Source organism: Varroa destructor, unplaced genomic scaffold (genome assembly GCF_002443255.2).
Source record: "Varroa destructor unplaced genomic scaffold, Vdes_3.0 BEIS01000007.1, whole genome shotgun sequence".
Taxonomy (NCBI): Eukaryota; Metazoa; Arthropoda; class Arachnida; order Mesostigmata; family Varroidae; genus Varroa; species Varroa destructor.
Window position 1 is genome coordinate 13,905,737 of NW_019211460.1, and position 13,977 is coordinate 13,919,713.

Below are 13,977 nucleotides of genomic sequence, written 5' to 3' on the forward strand. Positions count from 1 at the left end.
GCATTGCGGCAGCAGGCTGCTACTTTTCGTCGCATTGTGCACCCAATCTTGCGGGTCGCTTGACACTTTACAAAACCTGTAACATGGGAGGTCTGCGTGCGCGTTCGCTAGTAGAGGCGTTTCATCATAATTTTTTTCCTGTAAACACGACTTGTATTTAATACACTTCCATGTATCTTCTGAATCAGCAGATTCAACCAATTGCAGAGATCCGGGAGACGATATCTTTTTGAAATTTCCTGCGCGGTAACTTTACTGCCGAGTTAACGTCATAGTTTCTTGCCTCCGTCAACAGATACCAGTGCGCTTTTTGCTGGTACCTACTTAATCGCTCTTCGGCTTTGTCTGGCCGTTTTATGCTCGTTTGTCTCTGCGTTTGTGATCCAGTTCCTTTGCGAGGACTATTTCTGTTTTTTGTCACTTCCCTTTTTTCTCCTGTTTGTCTCTCCTCCTCGTTTTTCCGCAGTCTACCCTCCTGCTGCTGCCGCCGCCGCCGCCGCGACTGATTTTCCTTTATTCATTCATTAATCACCGAAAGGCCCCATCGATAGAGCACTAAAGCAGCGCCGAGCAACCAAACGCATCGTTTTAGTAGCGCCAATGTCCAAGTCTGCGAGTTGTATGTTTTAGTCTGTGTTCGTTGAAAACGGCAGTTACTGTCGCCGTTGCTACGAGCGCCGTCACCCACAGGTCCGTCCACTGCCGCCTTCGTCGGATCGCTATAGCGTCAGTGCACACACAAAACCAATTACAAACGGCGCGAACAGCTGAGCCCTTACATCGCGGCCGGTAGACTAGCGGACATGGAACAGCTATTGGTGTACATAAACGCTCCTCGTGTGCATCGCCAGGTGCGACGATTGCTGCTAATACATACAATATAACTCGACAGCGTCGCCGATGTGTTCCCCGAGTTATTTCTAAACGATGTTTGTCGTAAGCATGAACGAAACGAACAGCAAGCCTTCTAATCAACGCTGAACATAGTTTCCAATGAAAGATAAACTTCTTTCTACCCGATAAACGTCGATGGCTGTGATCAAATAACCGTGGAATAGATAGAAGAGATCGGAACTGCGATGAGGTGAACGGTTGGGAGAGAAAAGGGGGGTGATCATGGACGAAAAGCCACAGCGACATCTAGATCATGTAAATGAAACATTGATTAACGCGATAATGTCGAATGCGAAGTAGGGTGGCATTTTGAGCTACGGTAACAACGAAGAAGCAACCAATTTCCTGCGCTCTGCAATATGATTAGGACATCCATCACAAACCTCAGAGTGTAACGTACAAAAACGACGCCATATTGTTTTTTTTTTATCTATTGTTTGGTTAATTGGTGTGTTATTTTAAGGGAGCTGTTAACTATGGCAGACTATTACGATAGTTCCGCTTGTGCGGTAGAAATTATGAGTAATATATAATTTTTCGATTAATCGTAACGTAAAAATATATTCGCCGTTTATTTATTGTAATTATATTACCTAAATTTTTCCTCTAATATAATTTTTTTTTCATTTGCATTTACCTGTATTAACCTGTGCCTTGGCGTGATTTCTTACAAAATACATTTTAAGGGATAACATCAATAGCACGTAGGAAATCGTTCTGAGATGCAATCAGCGATTGCGAGCCTTATCCCAGGCCACTGGACACGTGGCTGCCTGATCATCTATTTATATGTACACACAGAGATGGCAATTACAATAATGCGCACAAAAAAAAAGCGTGATCTACAGAGAACAAACGACAATAAATAGGTCACACTAAAATTTCCTCTGCCATCGGCCCATATGTCACGGCAGTTTTTTTTCGCTGTATTTTAAAAATAGATGCAATTTTCTCGTTAATAGCTAAAATAATCGCGTGGTAACTGATACAAAAAATGACAAACGTATGTACACATAACGCAGACTCAAAGATTTTAACTCAGCTCAGAAGGTAGACGGCGTAAAGCTTTCACACTATGAATAATGATACGTTTGGCGTTGATTCCCATGCGTTTTGCGATAAGACGGCAAGGCCTGGCTGTAAAACACCATAGTCGCTCGTCTAATAATAGCTGGTCCATCTTCGTGTCTGTTTTAATACTTCATTTGATCAGTTTTGATGGGAAAAATGACTACTGATTAGGAATACTTGTAGCAGGCACTTCAACACTATCCATCACGGTATTCTCGGCACTTTTAATTTAACGGTTACTACCATAATCTGGCAGCTTCATGTAACGCCACATTTGGTGCAGGTAGTGTAGTAAAGATACCTTGGTTGCATATTATGACTGGCCACGACATATACCTCATTCGAGTGTTCGTTAACCTACGCCAAGCTCTCAGCTGATCGATAGAAAATACGTTCATGATTGATGGATATGACCTAAAACCTAGTTGAATGAGGTGCTGCTACCTTCAGTTAGCATACAGCTATTCCCATATATTAATGGTTTAAAGCTTAAGCATATAAAGAGATGCATCATCGGCAGGCATCAAGCATAGACACCTCATGTCAATAACATGAATTGATGCCACTCATGACGAAAAAATCGTACCGCTGCCTTCATATAGAGCACTTGAGTAGTATTAGGCTTGCAGTCATCGTACGTTGTCTTCTCTGCATCTATGGCAATGATTACCTTACTGCACTGTAAACTGTGTTATGAAGTCACACCTATGCCGAATGTTGTCAGCGTTACCCGTATGGTTATCTCTCAGCTCGTGACACGATTCAATTTATGAATGCTTTGCAAGGAACAGTAAAAATAGCAACAATCATACGTGTCAACGCCTACTGCAATATCGGCAGACGCAACAACCTCTGCCGCAGGCGCTATCTCAAGCGAGCGACTAGGGCAGTATTTTATTAGTGCGAAGCACGCCCTATAGCACTAGTGCAAAAATGGAACCATCCCACAGCAGAACAGTCGCTTAGAAATCTGTGCTGCGAACGAACGCGTCTAGTATCTAACTCCGAGATAAGCGAGATACTTCAACGGTCCATAACAAACGAAGTAGGAACCACACACGAATGTCACAACTCTTAAGGAACATTCATATTTCCGAGGCATGCGGACATAAGAGCGAAGCTCCGCGAGTAGTCGAGAAGCGCTTTAGCCCGTTGCGGTAGGACACGAACAGGCCTGCCGACATAGATAGATCGTGGTAGACGAAATGCTTGCAGTATTTAATACTGACCTAGCGCTCCGGCCGTCGCGTTTCTGCTTTCACCACGGCTCGGCGTTCGGCGGACCTAAGGGCAGGGCAGTCGATGTTCTGCAGTACAGTTTATCGTCAACACCCATACGATTCGGAGGACGGCCACCCAATCGATAGAAGTTTTTAATGAAAGTCATGATCTTCGACCGGACGAACAGGATACGTAATATAGTCGTGCGTTACGAAGCTATAGTGCCTCATCGTGCCATCGTACCGCATCATTGTTGCCTACCGCAACTGTAATAGCGCGCGCGCACTTGTTATGGCTTCTGCTACTGCAATAGTTTGTAGCATTCGTTCGCATCAGCATCAGGAGCGTAGACGCTGATTGAACGGGCATTTCGGTACAGCCGCGACCTCGACGTCTGATATTATTGTTTGTTATTGTTGTTGTTTATTACTGCCGGATAGCTGTGAACAGCTTGTGTCCGATGTTGGACGCTACCGGTCGTAATGACTGCGCCAGGAGTGATACGTCACGGTAACTGAGACCTGCCGTTCGCTTGATGCCAATACACGCTCGGCCTGGCCCGTCCAGCCGTTACCATGGTGGCTGATGAGAATGTTCTACGCTTTATTCGTTCGGCAACAACGGCGTCGGCAGTAGCAACCGCTTGTAGAAAGGTGCCCTACTACGCGAATGATTGGTGTCTAGGATGGGGGCAGTCTGAGGGAAGGAAGTTATCGAAGCCATCAGGTGTTGTCCTTATCAATATCGGAGGGTTAGCAATTGGACCGTTGTCTCTGTTTGTGAGTCTCTGTTTTTCAATTTCGGCCAACTTAGTCTCGCATAAGTAAAAAATCTTGTGGTGTTTAGCGTAGCCGCTGACAAGCATTACAGTTAACTGGATGGTACGAGCCACTGGATACTGAATCATCTGCGGCAGCATCAACTGCAGTCGTAACTTCGTCTTGAATTTTACGAAATTAGTCATCATTGTTACTAATCGTTATCATCAGTCTCTTCAGGTGTGCTAATCAAGTTACCTATTATATCTTATTTTCCACAAGGGTTTCCGTGCGCGTAAATGACGTATTCAAGCACATTTAGTAATAATTGTAGCAAAGGCACATTCTGATGCGGCCGTAACTAGCACAATAACGTCACCGCTGATCAACTGACGCCAATGGAAGTACGTATGCGCTTGAAATGGAAAACTATGTCAAAATATTACAGATCATTGTGCCGGTAGTAAATTGACAAAGCTGTCATAGTTTACTTAGAATTATTTTATAGGCTGACAACGGCTCGTTCTATTCGAACGCAGCTGTCGACCATGCCCCGCCTGCCCACTTTGTGTAAGTTCGACATCATTCGGGGGATGAAGTTTTTCGACAGCTTCTTTCTTCCTGATATATACCATTTCTATATGTTTAACAATCATCGCTTATGAACTTAGATACGGCCAGTAGCAAGTCACAGGATGCGGCTCCATGCAAATAGATCGACAAGCTTCGTTGTATCTAGGCCGGAAGACTCGTTACTTCTTCTGTGCGCCGATGCGTATCGCCACGATTGTAAGTAGATGTTCCTATTAGGCTAAACGTTTGGCCTGTGAGAGAGCAGTGGTTTATATACCTCATAGCGAAAGTGCATTACGTTACGATAAATACCAATTCAGTTTGCCATTATATATGTATGTATATACGATGACACCGGAAGACTAGACGGCTTGTCATAACGGTACACACACGTTATTTGAGATGTAATAGTAACAAAAATAGGGCTCAAAAGAATTATGTCGATATAACGTTTCTGTCAATAACGCTATACAAGACCGACAAGAAATTATTAATAACTAGCGTTCGTTGTTTCTTCTGGGCGGGCGTCCGAAGACACGCTGACATTTTGATCACTGCCACTTCTACAATCATTGCATTTCGTTTACCATTAGAAAAACGACAGATAACAGCTGCAGGGCAGGTGTGAGCGAAATCTAATTTTTCTCAGCTGATAGTGCTGACAAAAGACACAGGCTATCATCGCACTTTCATAGGTCTTTTTTCCCCGACAGTTAACCGTCTGCCCATTACCACGACTCGTTTGAAGCCACCGATAATTCGCCTGGTTCTAGACTGAACGTTATGCTAAAATACGCAGCTACAGCTGGCATCCTGACCGGAAAAAGACCGCTCAGTAAGAGGACCTTGTCGAAAAGTTTTCAATGTAAATTATACTGGATACGTCCATAATGAGATTCGCTTTCATTTTGTTGATACTCGGCCCTGTGTCCTGATCTACATCTTGGTGTCGATTTCTCGTTACGATTTGCTCAGAAGTTCGCAAGTACAGCTGATCCGTAGGGATCGCCGAACTTAAAGGAACCCCACAAAGAGTATCTGAAAGTACGCTAAATAACAGAATCACGTTTTGTTTAGCCAAGTTCCTAACAAGTATTTATCGAACATTCTCTCATAAATTTGAGACGATTTGAAATCTATTTCGAGTTTTATTTTAGGTGTCGCTATTCGTAGGCCATTGTCCGAGTTTAAACTTAGACTACAACATGTCCTTAAGATTAGCAGGCAAATACGTTACCCGCTACTCTATCACGAAGACTATCTCTAAGCCTTGTCATACAAACCGTTATAACTTGCTGCGTCCATAAATCTGAAAAATTATAGGATCTCCATAATTGGAGGACTTTTTGGAGGCATAATTCGTTAATCTATTTAAGTTTCTTCTGGATATCTTTTGCAGGCAACTTCGTTCCTGCGCTTCTACCCGAAAATGACTGAAACCTAGCTAGAAGTTAACTTGTAACAGCAAATAAGCTTTTTACTATTTAATATTGCTTTTTAAGGGTTTTTCGTTGAACGTTAACAATGAGAAATTTCTTTTCAAGAGAACAAAATGAATTGTACCTGTCTATAGCAAAGTGCCGAGGATAAATCAGTGTTTTTATTTAAGTGTTAAGTAATTCGCAGTTTTCGATGACCGGGTCTGACCTTAGAACGAATATGGTTATTAGTAAAAACACCCGTATGGGCGTTTCATAAAGAATGCCATGTTTACCATTGTTATATCCAATTGTCTTGTTAGTATTTTTTTTTTTTCATTTTTTATCATTTACTGTTTTTACTTATTTAAGCGAGCTAGTTCGTCTCTCTAGGCGATTTAGTCAAATCATTAGTATCGCGGAATCACTGATATCGTATTGCTTCTAGTTTGCTAAGCGAAGTGAGTTGTCATCGAAAATTTCAAAATAACTTCAGCCAGCCGGATTTTTCTGTTTTGTGGCTTTCAGCCTGCCCTGCAACAACAGTGCTCAGGACAAACGATGCCCCTTCAGCAACGCAGGGAAATTAACTAACTTTAAAGAAGTTCCTACGCTGCGGATGCGAAATAGTTGTCGTTCATCGTTCTCCAGAATGTGACAGACATGGCGCGAGGAACGATCGGTGTAACCTTGCCTATACTTCATTGCAATTACACATCGATAGAAAGAATGGTTTTTTGAGACGGAAAAAAAGCTTTTTTGTTAATGTGTATAACGGTAAATGAAACGTGTTGCTATTTATCTTCTATAGGATGTATGGAAATGCTCATGATATTATATTTGTAAAACTAAATCGTTACCCTATTCGTATGATTATGCTGTCAGTTCACTATGATTAGTATAGAACCAGGTCCTGGTATCTCAATACGTGTAGATATGAGCTTTGCCATAAATTAGGATAAAATTCATGTTGAACGCCATTCAAGTGAAAACAGTTATCGAGACGATCTTTTATGGTTACGTACGTTAACTCTCGACGTCTCTGTTTATTGAAACAGGTATGGCAAGATGCCAGCTTCCCTAGTGAGCACAGCTATGAGGAAGTAATAACAAATAAGAACGTCGTCTGGATCGTTAACAAGACCCAAGTCTACTGACCAAGTGTTTTTGGTTTTATCGTCCTTGTAAGCTTCCACGTAACTTTGGTAGCATAGAACGTATACCTAAAATCTTCGTGAACGATCGCACCGCACTACGTACGGTAGTCGAAATACATCAATTGTCTAAACTGCACCTCTGTAGCTTTTTTGTTTCGTTTGAAGCGCTAGCAGAAGTTTCACTATTGTAGTTTTCGTGTAGGGATCGACTTGCGTATTTTCAGCAGTCACATCGTAAGCTGCTTTAATAAAGTGAGCCGTAATTTTCCGTTGTAATTGTTGGAGGTTTCACAAAAACGCTGGTGTCCGGCGCAAAAACGGTAGACGTTAGTAATTTTTATTTACATATTAATCGAACTACCGCTGACGTTTGTCTTGATTATGAGTCTGCTTCGTTTTTTTTTTCTAGAGTTAACAAGCAGCCAATCAAGACGCGTCTCAATACCTCTCTAAATTAAGATTTTCGGGCATTGCACAATGCAGGCGGAAAGCGGAACATGTAGAGCGCAATTAGTGGTGGGTACGATATAGACTAACTTGCTAGAATCACAAAGGTTCGTAGAATCATTCGGAAAAAAGGATTTTCAATTCCAGATAAAATTCGGTGGCTGATCGATCCGCTAGTTACTGATCACTGAAAACCCGTGCAAACGATTACCGACAACACCACATTGAAATCATTCAGTTTTTTTTTATTGGCTTTACCCTGACAAGGGATTAGCAGGAAGGTCCTCACAGAATTTCACCGAAAGAGCTATTTAATCGCGAATGACAAAGTTTAACGGCGCGTACGTTTAGCGATTTGTGATGCATGCATCAGTCTCATCGGCAGTCATGGAAGACTGCGTACACACAACTGTATATCATCCTTAATTGTGTGCAGATAGTCCTTCGTTCGTTCAAACGAGAGAAGGCGCTAACTGGTTTGGACTTATGCAATGCGAATTCACGGTAAGATGGGGGGAGATGTGCCTAGATTTTTCTGCTTACTTTAAGGTGTTGTTCATTCGAGTACCTGCGCTGAGTCTTGGACCTGTTGCAGCATGCGCATACTCTATAATAGGCCACCCAGTGTTCAGACGATGGTAGTCTACTAAATTCTCTGATCGGTCCTATTTCGATCAGGGCGGAACGTTTTTAGCAGTAAAGCTATTGCACAGATAGAATTGCGGTAATTTTAGTCTCATATCACCTATATTAGGTTGTGATGAATTTACGAATATACGGAATTGAAGAAAAAACTATACAGTCAATTTGAAGTTGGGCTAATCTTATCCTAACATCAAACTGATGAGATAAAAGCTATTTTTAAGAAGTTCAACGCAGGACGACTGTAGGCGCGTAACCAGGGAAAAAGACGTATAACAGCTATATATAACGCCGCTGTATACATGTACATCCAATTCAATATGACCCGTGTTGTCGAACCGGTCATGGCAAAACGGTTCTAGCAGAAGACAAAGACACATGTCATTGCTTCAGGGTGGATTCCGTTGTTGCATTTACCTCTTACAGTTGCCGTTGGTTTATGAGGTGATTATCGCACGATGAGACTTCTGAAACGATATGCGAGCGTCACAACGCACCCGTAATCTCGGTGCGATACCATCATGGCGTCAGTACGGAAACCGCACCGGCGTCACTATCAGAATTACCCAAGCAAGGGAGAGGATAATAAGATAGCAGGGGAGACATTAAGCTTGTTGCTGGCAGGTACACGACGAAATGTCAGGGGTAGTTTTTCGGATCGGGGGGAGTGATCGGTTTAGTCGGAGACGTAGCTTCATTAGCTTCACACAAACAGGACTAAGTGCTAAGTGCGAAGAATTCGAAGCAAGAAGTGAGTGAGATCTGCAGCACCAAAAACGGTCTCATAGGTGAGACGTGGTGACTTCGATATGAGTGTGCAAGCAAGCTTATGTCCAGACACAGAGGAACTCGCCACCTCACTCACGCATACAATTATTGTGTCAACAATGACAATGGCAAGAGCCGGTGAATACGTTATCCGCGTGTATTCACGAATCGATAATGCAGGCAGGCCGCGAAAACTGCGAATCTGGAACGGGTCTTCGTGGGGTAAGAGTAATATGAAAACTATACAGCGGAGCATGGAGCATGAGTAGTATTGTTTGAAAAGTAGCTCAATTAGTCACAGTTAGATGTTAACTGTGGGATCTAAGGTGGTAGAAATGATTCACTTTCATATTGATGACGAGATACTTCTCTGAAGTAATCTTCCATGACAGGTGCGACAGGGTTAGCGAAGAGGACGTCCCGATTTTTATTAAACAAACAGAGATGTGGTAATCTTATCTATGCCCTATACAGATAATATCATGGTTGAAATGAGCTGGAAATAGCGGTGTTTTTTTTTTTCGTATATTTAGGACAATCTAAAAATCATGGCACATACCATGCAGCGTAGAAAATGTGAGATTTACGATGTTTATGGTTGGGTTGATAAAAACGAGCCATGCGTTAAAGTTATGAGCAGCTCTCCGCGAGTAAAAAACAGAGGTCAGCTTAATTCAAAAGCTAAAGTAAAAACGCTACCATGCACCACACTAGAATTGTTTAGTCGTTGTTTTCGTTCAGGCTCGTTAATAATTTCTATATGGTACACTGGTTTCTCCTATTTGTAATTTGCCCAATTATATGGAGCCTTATTTCAATACTGAGTACGAACTCAAACAAACGCGTTTCGACTGTCGAAAGTATCGCTGATTGTGTCATTATTTAGGCGATTTTCACTGTACACTCATAGCAGAATAAGTGTATTTATCACATATCGTCCATCTTAATTTTACCAGAATATTCCCAAAATATTATCGGCAGTGCGTTCGCTAACCTAAAAGTAGCACAAAGTGCGTTCAACCTTTGACATGGGGTCGATTTCATAGGCGCTACGAAATGATGGACGTATCGTGTTCGATAATTACTAGGAAATATTTTGGTCATAATAAGACAGGGTACCTACTATAAGTGAAGGGGAATATTTTCAGAAACAGGGACTATCCCAAATGCATTTCCCGTCACAGTCTATCGATGAGAGTCCATATTTTTTGAGCGGTCCTCTTTGATGTTTTTTTGTTTTCCACTACCAGTAATGAAACTGAATTTGATTAACACGATTTCTGATATTAATGGCCAGCGGTGGTAACTACTTGATGTTTGTTGCCCTAAAGGGCTTATCTCTTCAGTTCTTATTATCATACTTAACAGTGTATTGCCGTAGTAGCGCTATATATGAGCCCAGCAAATTTACGGATCCGGCCGAGTGATTCAACCCCAATCAATGTTCAGACCCCACTTTGCATGAGTTCTGTCTTCATTGTGGCAGGTTATCGCGGACTTTACCTCGTCTCTCGTTCCACGTCCTTATCAGTGTTCGCCGACTGCGGTGAATTTATGAGATCATCACTGTCGTTGTATGCCACTAACCAAGAACAAACGCTGCACCGTTGTCAACTACGTGAGCAAACAAGTGCTGCCGAGTCGTACCATCTTTCCCGTGCGCGTAGGCCTTCGGCGCTCGCTTCGTACCTGATTCTCAAAAACCCTCACTGAATGCCCCGCAGGAGCAACGCCAACAGCAGCTGCAATGACAAACTGCAATCACGAGAAAAAATGACAAGCGGATTTACCGCGATAAATGGTACGACTAAACAAGGCACGTTATTGCTGCGCAATGTTAACAAGAGCGATGGCGACGACGAAAATACCGGCCGTTCATAGCAATTCTCCATCTACGTTCAGGTATATGGAATAAACATATAAGGACCAGACAAGTGGATAACAACGCAGGACGGCGCGTTAGTTCGTGGCACGAATTAAAGAGACAAGCGTAATAATGGCTATGGTGTCATAATAAGATATATAAGAAGTCGGACTGTGGGAGTACCAAGTGAGCTATAGAGTTTTTACATGGATTCGCTAGTTGGAAGGCGAGCTGACACGTCGATCAAGGGCCCAGGAGATGGCCAGAGTCTTGTTCACGAGGCAAGCATTCTAATAGGTGAACTTTTAGAACAGAACAGAATACCTCTATTGAAAATAGCGGTGAGGATATAGTAAAGAAAGCGATTAACTGATAATTAAATCAGATCAAAGGAGACGCAAAGATCTGATAGAGGAGATTAGAGGGTGAGGGACAAAATCAATGTTGGGTCTCTAATGCAACATGGTGATGAGATCTCTGCACAAAACCAAGGTAATGCCCAAGAACAGTGCGTATAGGTAGATAACAGTGTGTAAGTATTTCAATAAAAGAACTCTATCATAAACGCTGGATAGTATGTGACTTTTCAAACGAAATCCACGTTCCCTTTTTTAGTAATGAGCTTCATTTTCGACCACAGAAAAGAGTTACTGTTGTATGGCAGAGGCCAAAAAAGATAGAACTATATTGTTACAATAGCAGTGTCATTGGTTTCAATAAGTTCCTACAGACACAAACTTTGATTGGATCTTCTTACGGGCATCGTTATCATATTTATAAATAACGATGAGCAAAATAAAGGTGATGGTATCATTATTCGCGAAAACACCTGCTATATCGACTTAATCAGGTAAATAAGTGGTCCCAGAAGTGCCCAGATCGTCGGCGTTTTTGAGTACCAACTCTAAAGAGAAGCAATTGATCTCGGCTGTGTCTGGCCAATAATCAAGCCCACAGCCGCAACGGAAGGAAGCGATAGATAATATTTAAATAAAACTGTCACCTGTGTAAGTTCCAATGGATCCCATAGTGGTACGACATTTTATTGCCGTAAAGAGGTTGCTTAGTTGGACATATATTTCAACGACAAGTCCGAGACCTAGCCAAGACTTGTGGCTTGGACACTTATCTAAATACAAACATTTTGTTATTTAGCTTCGATATTTCTGTTCCCAACAACAGAACAGCATTCTATTAATTTGAGGGCAACCATTCTCGGCCTTAACTTAGGGCTAACGATTAAAGGATCAAAAGACTAATTAGCTTCGAAAATCCATAGCTTTTTCTATGGAAGTGGCTGTCCTCGTCGCCCATTTTTGGTATGTGATAAGGATTGTCGTGGTAAATTGCGCAAATACCACGGCCTCTGACGTTATTTCGATTCGTCCTGACTTCCTATCGATGCATAGCGATCTCGATGAAAAAGAAAAATTCGTTCTCCTGCTTTCCTTCTCGGAGTTTTTGCTTGACAACGTCGTTTTTAGCGGACCATCGTTTTTGTGTGCTAGTCTCTTGAGTACGATTTCTGATTTTTTTTTTTATAATAATTGAAGAAACAATATCCGAACTCAACTATTATTACGGCACTTTGTCCGCGCTAGATTTTACTGAGTAATCACATAGATTTGAATAAAACGTGAGCGCACATTAAACGGACCTAGATAATACTAATAAAAATATAGTAATAATGACGATAGATTCGCGGCGTATTGCATATAAAGTGTGGAAAAAATTCAAAAAAAAATGCAAAGGTGAAAAGCCTGAGACTCACACATGTTTGCCCCTATTCTACATTTTATAAGGTCGGAACGTCGATTTATTTATATGTGCTCTTTTTCGTCATTTTCGTAAATTAAACGCTGTTAGGGAACATAATCGAGCGTCATATTTGGCCTCTTTGTGAGATACTTTGCCCGGATGATTTTGAACGTGAAGGATTGTTTAATTTTAGGGATCGATCATTCCCATAGATCTTTGATGAAAGGAAGCCGCTTTTGCGTGCGTTCGAAAATCAGGCCGATCCGAATGGCTTCTCACGAGCAAATTGTTTATGTAATGTCGGCCTGTCGAGATTTGTTGCAAGCTAGGCCCCCTTCGCCCTATGAGACAGATCTTAGGAATGTTCCTAAATACAGTTGCTTTTCATTGGTGAAGCGAATAGGATTCGCCGGTTAAACTCTGCTTTAACTGAACGTTGGACTCGGCGTGAAAATTCTGAGAAGACTGTGGCCTATGCCCTTATCATGAGATAGGTCCTATCCTTGTACAGTATGAATATAGGGTCAATTACCCACACAATCGCAGCAATGGATCGCATGGCCAAATTGCTAAATAGCAGCCTCACGGGCTCTTTGCGAACAATGGAAATTAGCAAGCTATGCGGTATATTTTTACCATATTCTATCAAGTGGAGTAAATATTACATTTTTTTTTGATGATCATACGTAAATGGTAAACGTCACTTGTGGACATGGTACGCAACTTTGCTATGTCCTTCTACATGATGCTTCGATAAGGCTCTTTTGCGCATTTCTCCTTTTACAATGAGCTTCAGCTGCTCGAAGTTCTTCTTAACTTCGTCGACGTTTTCAATAGGAGCGTACTGCTGATCGATAATTTGTGAATGATGTCAGATAAATCCAGAACGACAAGAATCCTGCCACGATTTAGGTGTACTTATGCGCAGAAGTTCTTAACTATTAGTGGTATAGACTTCCCTGGTCTTCTCAGAGGTACAGTGGTAAGGGGAGCGTGTGCGTCTTTTCGCTTTTGCCAAATTAGCTCTTCATCGAATTTTGTTATGGAAATTTCGTTACTGTAGACTTCATTTGATAATGCGCATGACAAAGAAACAATTTTTCAAGGATGCCTAGTTAATGTGTGGACGTTCTGCTTACATTCAAGATGACGGGACCGATCCCTCTCGTAGCGTTAATTAGGTATCCTGCATAGGTTATTAATGCATCGAATTCTATACGATCTATCGGCCAAATTTTGCCGTCTGAGCTCGTACTTTGTTTTGTATTTATATGATATTTTAGCTGAATCGCTTGAATCGTTATCGTTACATAGAAGACATTGTGAATTATGGACAGAATTTAGCTTCAGAAGTACGTCGACTGCGCTTAGTACTTGTCTCTGACTGGAATTGTTTGCTAATCTGT

At 41.8% G+C, this 13,977-nt stretch overlaps 2 protein-coding genes and 1 long non-coding RNA gene across 4 annotated transcripts in view; 2 read left to right on the top strand and 1 right to left on the bottom strand.

Moving 5' to 3' along the window:
- LOC147754348 (uncharacterized) overlaps positions 1–11,705 on the top strand; it is a 180,956-nt gene extending 169,251 nt beyond the window's left edge. The window contains exon 5 of the mRNA XM_086974154.1: positions 6,464–11,705. Within this exon, the coding sequence (XP_086830280.1) occupies positions 6,464–6,593 (130 nt within the window). The 3' untranslated portion in view covers positions 6,594–11,705. The remainder of the gene's footprint in view (positions 1–6,463) is intronic.
- ush (Zinc finger protein ush) overlaps positions 1–13,977 on the bottom strand; it is a 186,830-nt gene that overhangs the window by 147,241 nt on the left and 25,612 nt on the right. The window lies entirely within an intron of this gene.
- Positions 4,109–6,434, top strand: LOC111253691 (uncharacterized). Its single transcript, XR_002674774.2, has 3 exons — positions 4,109–4,733; positions 5,231–5,352; positions 5,917–6,434. It is a non-coding gene; the product is annotated as an uncharacterized LOC111253691 (long non-coding RNA).